The 12080-nt window shown below is 36.7% G+C and overlaps 1 protein-coding gene across 2 annotated transcripts in view; it reads left to right on the top strand.

Annotated features, from left to right (window-relative positions):
- Positions 1 to 9261, top strand: part of LOC117237163 (myosin-I heavy chain) — a 44987-nt gene extending 35726 nt beyond the window's left edge. The window contains exons 5-16 of one of the 2 annotated variants that reach the window (XM_033500877.1): positions 745 to 1079; positions 1699 to 2181; positions 2732 to 3632; positions 3713 to 3965; positions 4097 to 4132; positions 4358 to 5420; positions 5494 to 6083; positions 6206 to 6395; positions 6480 to 7926; positions 8010 to 8287; positions 8371 to 8820; positions 8957 to 9261. In XM_033500877.1, coding sequence (XP_033356768.1) covers positions 745 to 1079; positions 1699 to 2181; positions 2732 to 3632; positions 3713 to 3965; positions 4097 to 4132; positions 4358 to 5420; positions 5494 to 6083; positions 6206 to 6395; positions 6480 to 7926; positions 8010 to 8287; positions 8371 to 8820; positions 8957 to 9172 — 6242 coding nt within the window. In that variant the 3' untranslated portion in view covers positions 9173 to 9261. The remainder of the gene's footprint in view (positions 1 to 744; positions 1080 to 1698; positions 2182 to 2731; positions 3633 to 3712; positions 3966 to 4096; positions 4133 to 4357; positions 5421 to 5493; positions 6084 to 6205; positions 6396 to 6479; positions 7927 to 8009; positions 8288 to 8370; positions 8821 to 8956) is intronic. The other variant, XM_033500878.1, reaches the window with a different exon arrangement.
- Positions 9262 to 12080: the final 2819 nt, after the last annotated feature.

Below are 12080 nucleotides of genomic sequence, written 5' to 3'. Positions count from 1 at the left end.
TACTCGGAGTCAAGAGGCCGAGATCGAGTCAGGTGTGAAATGTAAAAGCGCGAGGGGTAGAAACTGGGTCACGAGAGGCAAAAGATTTAAGGGGGTATCATAAAAATTGTACCGTTTACTTTTGTATCTCGGCAAAATGCGCTACCAAACACTGCAGGAATACCTGCTTCGTTGTAAAAATGTTTTCTGTCGTCGCGTTTTATTCTACCAATATTAAAAGGCTAGACTTTCTCCTATAACTGTCTCATACTGATTTAAAATTTACAAATAATTATTTCAGTATATATATTTCATGTTTATTTATTTTTTAAAATTCTTATCTTTTCTTTAATCGCTCTTCACAATGGGTATATGAAAATTGTCCTAAATTTGACATTTCATCAAGTTTAGTATTTTAATACCACAAAATATGATTATCCTATATTTAATATTTTACAGAGTTTAATCATTCAAAACTACAGAATGTGATTATTCTAAATTTGATAATTTATGAAATTTAATATTTTGGAACTACAGACTAAAATCATCCAAAATTTAATATATTAAATAATTATCCTATAATGTCTTTATATATTATATATTATATTTATATTTATATATTATATTATATTTTATATATTATATATATATTATATTATATATTATATTATATTTATATTTATTTATATTGTATTTATATATTATATATTATAGTCTTTCTTTACGAGAATATAATTATTTTCATTCTCAAAAAATATTATACAGGAAACGCGAAGACAGTAAGGAACGACAACAGCTCCCGGTTTGGCAAGTTTATGCAGGTGTGCTTCGACAGTAAGTGGATGATCAAGGGCTGTATCATCCAAGATTACTTGCTTGAGCAGAGCCGTATAACTTTTCAAAGTAGCGGAGAAAGGAATTACCATGTGTTCTATCAGCTGGTCGAAGCTGGAACCAGAGACGAGGAATTCGCGGAACAATATAAACTGATGCCAGCAAGCCACTACAAGTATTTGAATCAGTCTGGTTGTGTGAAGATCGATGGAATCTCCGACTGCAAGAAACTCGATGCTCTTAGGCTTGCGTTTAACGTGCTACAGGTAATTAGTCGGTACACACAGGGTGGTATCATCAAAGGATATGATTTATTGGTGTTAATAGTTTGTACAAACAGTTCCATATAGATGAAAAGTTAGGAATTTCTCTGCTTAATTCTCTCAGAATAGAATTTATGTTCAGTCTGTCAGAAAATTATTTTTTACTCGTTATTAATGATAGAATATTTATTTATAATATGAGCAATAGAGAATTTATCATAACAATCTAGAATTCTTTGATGTTTTGTTCTATTAGTCAAACAAATAATTAGAACAATTACTTTTAAACAAAGTAATCAGTTCAAATATTTATTAAATGTTTGTTTTCCGTTAAAATACATAATTAGTACATCTCTTATTTTTATGACAGTAATAATTTAATTTTCGTTTTTCTTATTATTACATTTATAACTGTATTATCGTCATTTTTTCTGATTGCTATAACAATTTAAATATTTGAATAACTAAAGAACATCCTAAAACCTTAAAATATGTGTAATAGATTCCCACATAATATTTCTTTTTGTTATTTCATTTCTCGTTCTTCCCTCTATAAATTGCTTCAGTAACGAGGACTTATTTTATCCTTAGCCGCGACTGACTGGCACTTTCGTTTTTGTAGGTCGCGCCGGAAATGTGCGAGGGTATTTTCAGAGTCCTGTCTGCCATTCTTTGGTTGGGGAATTTGAGCTTCGAAGACGTGGATGGCGAAAGATGCGAACTAACTAAAGAAGACCTTGACATCGTTGGTACGGTTGCTCCTTTGCTCGGGCTGCAGGTTGAGGATCTCACCAAAGTGGTGCTTATACGACAGATAAACGTCCGCGGAAATATCACCGAGATACCATTGAAGGTTCAAGAAGCCCGTGAAAACAGGCATGCGATGGCAAAAGCATTGTACTCGAGAACGTTCGCCTGGTTAATCAATCATATAAACAATTGCACGAATCCTGGCCAGGACAGCTCGAGATTTCTTGGTGTTTTGGATATATTTGGCTTCGAGAACTTTGCCGTCAACAGCTTCGAGCAACTGTGTATCAATTACACGAACGAGAAGCTGCATAAGTTTTTCAATCACTACGTGTTCGCGCTGGAACAGGAACTAGTAAGTCGTTTCTAAGCTTTCTTGTTTTCCTATATACTTAGTCAGCTGTGTGACACGATTAACGATCGTGTCACATGATAGGGTGAGATAATGGGTTTGTTACGTAACCGTTAAGGTAACATTGTATTGACCTCGATGTCAAAGGTGCAGTAAGATAATTCAGTTGAATTCTTAGCAATTTTTTGTCTGTAATATTTAACAATAAACTGAAGATATATTAGATGTAGGTTTCTGAGAACGTGAGTTTCTGTAGGGTTTAAAATTAACTAGTTCCAAACTTCACTAGATGCCAGTCGTCTTTCTGTATTAATTGAATTGAATACTTCTATATTTTTTCATGTAATACTTAGTAATGCACCACAAAGATATATTATACATGTTACCTAGTTTCAAGTTATCTACTCAAATGCATGTAATACATTGTCATTAATACTTCACCTGAATATAGTCGAGGGTTAATGATAAAAATAAACTGGTTGCAAAGTTGACTAGTTGACACTTGTCCTTTCCATGTCGGCTGTCGTAACACGTGAAACGTTTTGAATTTCAGTATCGACAGGAAGAGATCCAATACTCCCATATCACCTTCACTGACAACACCATGTGCCTGGAATTAATCGAGAAACCTCCACGATGTGTTCTTAAATTACTGACCGAGCAGTGCCATATGCCGAAAGGCTCGGACCTAGCTTACCTGACCAATTTGCATGCAGAATTCGAGAATCATCCTTGCTACGTGAAAGGGGACGATAGGCGAAAATGGGAGAAAGAATTTGGAGTGAAACACTACGCTGGATGCGTTACTTACGCAGTCGAAGGATTTGTCGATAAGAATCGAGATGTACAACAAGATGTGTTCTTCGATTTCATGTCTAGGAGCACAAATGAATTTGTTCAAGAAATCACAGTTTATCAGGATCTTCTGGGATGCACGGTAGCTCGTGCAAGTGGAAATGCAACTACCATGTCTCGTGGAACATCCAAGGGAAAACCAACCCTCTGTGATTCCTTCAGACATCAGTTGCAGGCTCTGGTCGATGTTCTTCAAGCTACCACACCCTGGTACGCTAGATGCATCAAGCCAAATATGCAAAAAGTGTCGAATCACTATGACGAGAAGCTGGTTCTGGACCAGCTGAAATATTTAGGCATGTTAGATATTATTAGAATCAGGAAGGAAGGCTTTCCTATACACATGCCCTTCCACGACTTTATAGCGAGATATCGTTGTTTAGATAAAGCACGTTTATCACGTTCTTATAACGAGAAAGAGGCTGTTAGGTGCTTAATCAGTAGTCAGGGTATCCCTGAAACTGAATGGCAAATAGGCAAAACTAAAGTGTTTTTAAGAAGCTATGTACACGAGCCACTGGAAGATTGTAGAAATCAAATGGTTACCAGTAACGCTATGATGATACAGAAAATATGGAGAGGCTACGTAGTTCGACGAGGTAAGTTATTTTCAATTTTAATTTTTCATAATATATTTCTTATCTTATTTTTGAACTAAAGAGAATTTGAATTTTTCCAGAGTATAAACGCGTGAGAGACGCTGCACTGAAAGTGCAACATGCATACCGAGGCTGGAAACTGAGAATAATGTTCATCAGAAAACGAAGAGCAGCCATTGTGATACAGAGTCATCTGCGTGGCGTATTCGCAAGGGAGGTTGCGGCTGCTTTGAGAGAAATGAGACGAGTAGACGAAGAGATGAGGAAGAGGGAGAGATTGGAAGAGGAGAGAAGATTGATGGAGGATAAGAAGGCTCTGGAAGAAAGTCAAAGGTATAACGATATATTATCTTGAAACTGTATGATAAAAGGACGTCTATTCCAGTATACAAACTGCCGTGACGATCATATAGAACTGTTGTTCGTTTGTGTGTTAATAGTATGTCCATTTGTGTCCTTTATAGCGCACAGTACAATGGTATTGTCGGGATGGAACCCGGGTAAGTTCGTATGACGTGTCGGTAGTTCGAATGGCGAATTAAAAATCCTTACGGCATGACGAGAATTCACTAAGAATAATTGCTTTTAACATAGATGCAGTGTTTAGTACCACAAAATACACACACATACACCGGCACCTGGCTAATTTGTGCGCTTAAGAAATTAAAATACTTGCATTGAATTGTATTTCAGTATTTTCATATATGTGCTATTCCATTTTACAGAAAAGCGCAAGAAGAGATCGCTGCATTGTCGCAGATGGCGGAGCAAATGAATTCTAAAATGGCTGCCTCAGATTTGCAGTCTGTAGACTTGGACAATCTATTTTCATTTTTATCCGACGTGCAATCGACGAAGGGTAATCAGATAATTGAAGAAATTGGTGAACAAATGGATGCATTGGTCGAAGACCTCGATGTGGAACTGGAGACTGTAATTCAGCAAGAAATGGAGTTAAATTCAAAAGCGGAATCTAAAGCAAATACTCCAAATGGGCAAGAAGCTACCTCGCCATTGCAACAATCATCACAGCAGCAGCAGCAACAGCAAAGGATACCTTGTCCAAACACTGGCAAACTCGGTCAGCCGAGTCTTCCAGAGCCCACTGAACCTCCTCCACCTCCGCCACCTCCTGCTACAGCTTTGACGATGAATGGTGGCGATTCCTCTATTGATAATGGAGAGCCTATCTACGAGTCCGTTTTACCTCGTGAAGAGAACAGTCCTAGCAGTCCAATTTTGGTCAATGGAAATTCTGGATCATTAGTTAACGGTGAATCCTGTGGTTCACCTCCACCTGCACCAAATAACAAAGTCATTAAAGAACCGATTGCTGGTAGCCCTCCATCGAGACCAGAATCTAGAAACTCAAATAGTCTCCATTTATTGCACCATAATCACCACCAACCGGTACCACAACAGCAACAGAATGGTCATGATCAACAACAACAGCAGGTGCAGCAATCTCAACAACCACCCGTGGAGAGAGAACAGAGACGCAAATGCAGAGTGGAGCGTAAACTTCAAGAATTGGAGGACAAGAAGGAGCCTGATAACGAAGTTACTTATCATGATATCGTAGAATTTGCGCAAAATTATTTCAATAGCCACGAAAGATCTCCCGAGGGTACAATCATGGCTACGCTCACTAGAAAATCACGTGGCAAGAGCGTAGAATTCATCCCAAAGTACGAAATGGTTACCTACTACAAAGGTTCTACTATACCGAATTCTCACATTCATATGTACGACCCTGATAACGTTAATGTGGCTTGTTCTGTCTTCAGGGTAAGTAATTATTTGTACAGATTATTTTCTTTGTTAATTAACATTGAAAGTAATGTTTTTTCTTAATCTTTAGGATCTTTGTAAGTATATAAGAGGAGAGATGAAACTAGATCAGGAAATTGCAACTATTCAAAGTATAATAGGTTATGGTATTGAGCGTGAAGAATTAAGAGATGAAATTTTCGTCCAATGTATGCGACAAGCAACTAACAATCCTAACCCAGAATGGGCTGAACGAGTCTGGTTATTGCTCTGTTTGGCTATAGTTGCTTTTCAACCTAGTAAACTACTGTACAAGTATTTCGTGTCTTTCTTGCGAAAGAATTTGGCTCTCGAGGGCAAACTACGGCAATACGTTCAGTGGTGCGTGGATAATTGTAAAAATATGAAAGTTTCCTGTAGACAACATCCACCGTCGACGGTAGAGATTGCGGCTATGAGGCGACTAGGCACGATAGTTTGTCGATTCTTCTTTTTGGATGGAAGAACTAAAGCAATCGATGTGCATCCAACTGATACTGCTTCCGATGCTGTTGCTAAGTTAGGTGAAAAATTGGGTCTCAGGTCTTTAGAAGGTTGGGCAATTTACCAAAGTAGACCGGATGGCGAAGAACATGTTCGAGCGCATGATTATCTATATGATGTTATAGCTGCTTGGGAAATGTAAATTTTCATTGATTACTATTATCGATTAATAAACTACGAATATTTATGCAGTTATATCAAAGTTCATTATACTTAATTTTACATTGATAACTTGTCTTATTATATTTTACTTTTTTCAGGAAACAATGCAAATTAAACACAGCACAATCAACATTTTCAACACTTCGTCGTGGAAATAATGCTACTTTAGGGAGTGGCGATAATCGATTCGTTTTCAAACGAAGGCTTTTCCGAAATACCCGAGAAATATCCCAAGATCCCGTCGAGGTGAACATGCTGTACGCTCAAGCTGTATATAACGTTGTGAAGGTAAACTAGAGAGGGAAAAAATCAAATTATTGATCTTATCTTGTTTCTTGTAAACGTCCTATTCTCTCTTTTGTCACTTTTCAGTGCGACGATTTCCCGGTATCAGAAAAGGTCGCGCTCCAGTTGGCGGGCTTACAAGCGCAAGTCGCCTTGGGCGATCCAAAAGATAACGATCGGCTGGATTACTACAGCGAGGTGGATAGTTTTTTGCCTTATCGAATCAGCCGTGCTCGAGGCGACGATGTTTGGGTGCCAATCATAGCGCAGGCACACAGACAGTATGGCGCCGGTCGCAAAGAATTGGCAGCCAAGGTGTTGTATTTATCTTGCGTGATGCAATACCCTCTCTACGGTACGACTATGTTCAACGTAACTTATCGTGGTTATTGGTCGTATGGCAATCAACTAATCTTGGGTATAAACTGCGATGGATTGATGCTGATCAAGCCGGATGATAAATTTGTCTTATCGGAGTATCGTTATCAGGATGTGGAAAGCATCATGCTAGACCCAAGTGACTCTTTCATAACACTGTCTCTTCTACGTCACAATCCCGACAGCTCGCACAAGTGTTTTGTTTTTGAAACGCCACAGAAGAACGAGATAGGTAGTCTGATCGTTAGTTACTGTCCAGCATTGGCAGGCTGGATCACGGAAAACGAGGTTCCTACTAAGAAGCTCAAGTGTATTACCAACGAGGATCGTATTAGGCTCTATCATAACTTAGTCAATTGCCGAAGAACACTAGTGGACGCGGAGATATTGAGAAAACCTCAAGACTCTGGTGGTGGTTTTCTAAGAAACACTTTGCGAAGATTGTCTAAGCACAAGATAGAGAAACTTAGGCAAGAACATGGTAGCGCGACTGATCATGGTGAAACCTATAAAGGATTTCCTTATGCCTATTGGGCATTCAGCAGACAAACTATACCTCAGAGTCTCTCAAAACTACCCGATCCGGATGAACAGATGGCTCTTAGTGTATTCCAATTAATTTTAACTTACGCTGGATTAGGACAAAACGGAGATACGGTTCGTAGGGTAGAAGATGAACACGTAAACTTGATACAAACCGTGATGGAACGTTGTATAAGAAAGGAGAATCTCTTAGGTGAACTGTATCTTCAATTGATTAAACAAACGACAGATCACCCTGATCCTAATAGTCGAGTCAATCTCAGGCATTGGGCGTTACTTTCTTTGGCCTGTTCAGTTATTCTACCTCCACAGAAAGTAATTCGAAAGTATCTGATAGCGCATTTGAAACGATGCGCTAGTGATTACGTTACGGAGGAGGGAAAATACGCCAGATTTGCTGAAAAGTGCCTTTACAAGACGCAGGGCACGAGAAGAAGACAATGGCCGCCGAGCAGAGAAGAAATAATGTGCACGATTAATCGCAGGCCTATTTATGCGAGATTCCATTTCATGGATGGACAATATCATGCTGTTGAATTTCATCCTTCAGCAACAGCTAGAGACGTTATGGAGATTATCAAGACTAAGATTGGTTTAGAAGAAACTGCCATGGGTAATCGAAGTTAAATTAAATTTGTTATTTCTTTTAATTGTTAAATGGCTTGTAAATATTTATAATTTAATTGGGATTTATAGGTTATGCCATTTATGAAGTCTTAGGACCGACCGAAAGAGCATTGATACCAGAAGAAAAGATTGCCGATGTGATGTCGAAATGGGAGCGTTACAGAACGGCGAACGCACAACAGAATCAATCGCAAAGAAAGCACGCACATCATTTCTTCTTATTTAAGAAACATTTGTTCCTTGATCAGTACATGAATCTCGATGATCCGGTGGAGAAAGAGTTACTTTATCATCAAGTACTGCATGATTTACGTGCTGATCGATTTCCTATTACTGAGAAAGAAGCTGTAAATAATTATTCTTTTTTTATTATCCGTTAAAATCCAATAAATTATGGTATAGATTATCTAAATTTATAATCTGTTTTTAGATGATGCTGACAGCGTTACAAGCGCAATTAGAACTAGGTGATTGCGAAGACGCTGTATCGGATCACGATTACCGAACTATATCAAGTCACTGCCTTCCACCAAGACTGGTTCCAAGTTTATGCATTGAAGGAGTACTTCAACACCATCAATCACTACGAGGAATGACACCGCCCGAAGCGAAGAAGGCGTTCCTGAATTTAATTCAATCGTGGCCGCTTCACAGGGCCACGATATTCGATGTCATGCAATCATTTACTTCGAATTGGCCACGTGTTCTGTGGTTGGCCGTCGACCAGCAAGGTCTTCACCTTTTGGAGCATCGTTCCAGAAACACTCTCTGTACCTACGAATATAGCAGTATTCTCAGTTATAGTCCAGCTGTTAGTTGTTTGATGATTATCACTGGTACTGATAAGAAGCAGAGCAAAGTTATCCTTACGACATCTCAGGTAATTCTTTTTGTTTAAGAATTTATATTATAGTGCACAAATTTTATATTGAATAATAATTATGTTTAGAGTGTTAAAACATTTTCTTTAACTGCGTAATTATTATTTACTGATATTGCCATCATTTCATTTGCAGGCACACCAAATTGCGAACTTAATTCGCGAATACATGGATGTTCTTCAATCACCACCGGAAGTACCGAAAAGAGAATCGGCAATTGCCCAACAAATAGCGCAGCAACCGATTCAACAACCATCGACAAATCTTACGGCTCCTGCCGGTGGTCGTAAATCTCGACCTGCTTCGGTATTACACAGAGGTGCTCCAGTGATACAATCGCAAGCTAGTTAAAAAGTTAGGTAACTTATTAGATGCGATACTTCTCCTCAACCTCATACCTTAATCTTTATCTCACACACACACACACATACACGTATATACATATATGTATAATATAATGTATATATACATATATATACACACACACATTTTTATTCCTTTATTATACTTATTTAACATACATTTAATTTAATTTTAACTACAATTTTAATTCATTTCAATTTACATAATTCTATATTACTTATTCATTAATTCGTTTTTATATTCTTTCGATATCTCTATTCGAATTTATTATTTAATTAGTGTGAATTAAACAATATAGTTTCAGTATCAGGTTGTAGCGAGAAAATGTCTCTATAGTTATTAATGCTTTATCGGCAAGGCCTATAAGGCGACGAATAAAGTCTCGTCGCGACGAGACAGCACTAGCCTAGAAATACTTCTTTCTTCCAGTATTTATTCGATTAGCTTAGAGCTCGAGAGACATTACAAGAAAATAGCTGCTGCCGCGGAGAGAGTAGATTAGAGAATGGATCAACAAATAACTGCCATTTTACGATTTACAAAAAAAACAAGTAATTAGAAAGCTGTCGAAGACTTCTATTTCTATTTTGTCAGTCATTGTCGTTGTCTTTTTTACGAGCGATTGTCAATGTTTTTTATACAGTGTTTTTTGCAGAATAATATGACACAAGATTAAGAAAGTCGATGATTATCGAATCAACCATTAAATTTTAATGCGATCAATGGTATTACATTTTTGGCATATCATTTTTTGTATCGTTCGACGAAGGGTGATTGGATAGTTTTTATATCTATTTTAATTAATATCAGAGACGACCAATTTATTGATTTTATACTTTCAATTCTGTCTCTCTTGTTAATCACTCTATTCAACGATACAATAATATACAAGATTCCATAATATTGCAATCGATGTTAACGTTTCAAATGTTAATCTTGCGCAAAATTTAAATACGATTATATACGTATTATATTTAGACGCAATATTTCACGTAAAATTTTACTCGACGTATATTAATTAATAATACAAAGATATCGTGGTGCCTCGTTAACTGACCACAGACTTTGCTTCGTTAAATGGCCAACATTATGACTATCAGCGATTACACAGGTAAAATAAATAAATGTGTCAGATCATTTGTATCACATCAGATTTCAATAGAAATGAAAGATATTTGAGATTTCCTAAGAACATACCACTCTCATTAAGTAGCCAAACAAAATGACGTCTGGCCAATTAACGAAACACTACTGTATGAACGACATCTTGGAAAAGGATGATAGTCTCTTTGACTCGTATTTCAGAAGTATTCGAACAAGTTCGAGGATGAAAATCGAATGATAATCTAACATTCATTTTATAGACAATCCTTTCGTGCTATCATCCCTTTTCTCGTAAAGGTTATAATTACGAAGTTATAATCAAGTATAATGGAAGAAATCGTTTAGGCGGAAGTTTAACAAAGAATCCGTGATTCCGGCGTGATCGCATCGATCGGAAATTGCCACGAAATTGCGTCCAAAGAAATTTCTTTCTTTAATCCAAAAAGATCGCTCGATATCTTGACGTGTAAATATTAAATAAAGAAAAAAATGTTTAAACTTTAAACTAAAAACAATAACAACAGGTTTCAAGCAAAATTCTCCAGTGTTCAGTGATCACATTTCCACGTAAAATTAGATTTACAGCTCACTTATATACAGAAACGATATTATCTAATTGTAATTTAACCCTTTCAAAATAATTTTTAATAATGTAGTGACGAGATTAATATAAAGAATCGAAACTTTTTCAGATCTCTACACTGTTTACAGTTTATAATGTAGAAATACTATTAGTTTTTCGCTAATACATATTACTCTTTTAATAACGAGCAATGGCCATTGCTCGAGTAATAATTACGAAGTCCAGCACCACAGAAAAAAAGATATACACTTTTTACGGGACACAGTCAAGAAAGGGTTAATGTAAACATAAACAAGAAATTTCCTCCAAGAATCTTCTGTCGAACACTGGAGTTCTCAAAAAAAAAAAAAAATCCTGAGTTTATTCGGACCAAGATTTCGTCACGAGGACTCGAATTATTGTCAGATCCTTATTTACGCGTTAACTCTAGACATACACTCACAAACGAATTCATAGATTTAGAATGATAAATGACAGACAAAGATTTCATTAGGTACAATTAGATTTTTAAGTAATGCATCACTTAGTACATGTGGCTGCACTGGAAGTAGAGGTAGAAATAATTTTAGAGTTGAGAATCACCTTTGTTGCTTCAAATTAAAGTATTTTTTTAATATACATCAATCAATATGTTTCTTATTTCCACAAAATAGATAGCAACGTACTTGTGTCTGAGGATGATTAATTTAAAAGATATCTTAATTATAATGTAAAAAATTTTAAAGTTAAATTTACAATTTCACTGTAGCCATTTGATCAGTTTTAATTTTGTATAGCAAAATTTTTTTCTATCGTCTACTGTTTTAAAGCTATAACTTTGCCCAGTTGCGAAGGAAAACTGTAGTATAAAAAACAAAAGTAATTTCCCCCGATAAACGCGCCATCTAAAAATTGGCGGCAAAACCAATTACATTGCGATCAGACTCAATTACCTATTATAAAATATTGCAAAAACATTATGTAATGCGTATTTAAGGATCAACTATATAAATTATCGCAAATTGTGAAGGATCGAGAATTCGTCGTGACGAAACGAGAAGTTAGTGTATCCTCTATAATCTGTATTTATTCGAATTTCCTTTCCGGGAGTTTGGCTAAGATTCTACGAGTGCAGAGACAGACTGTGATCCGCTTTGGGTGTCCTTAGTCTTCGAGAGCTGTTTAACGAGTGAGACTTCGTGTTAACTAATTAAAGAAAAAGAGCAGGGA

Source organism: Bombus vosnesenskii, unplaced genomic scaffold (assembly GCF_011952255.1).
Source record: "Bombus vosnesenskii isolate JDL3184/JDL3185 unplaced genomic scaffold, Bvos_JDL3184-5_v1.1 scf7180000013361, whole genome shotgun sequence".
In the NCBI taxonomy this organism is placed as follows: Eukaryota; Metazoa; Arthropoda; class Insecta; order Hymenoptera; family Apidae; genus Bombus; species Bombus vosnesenskii.
Note: the sequence above shows the minus strand (reverse complement) of the source record. Positions and strands in the feature narration are given on the sequence as shown.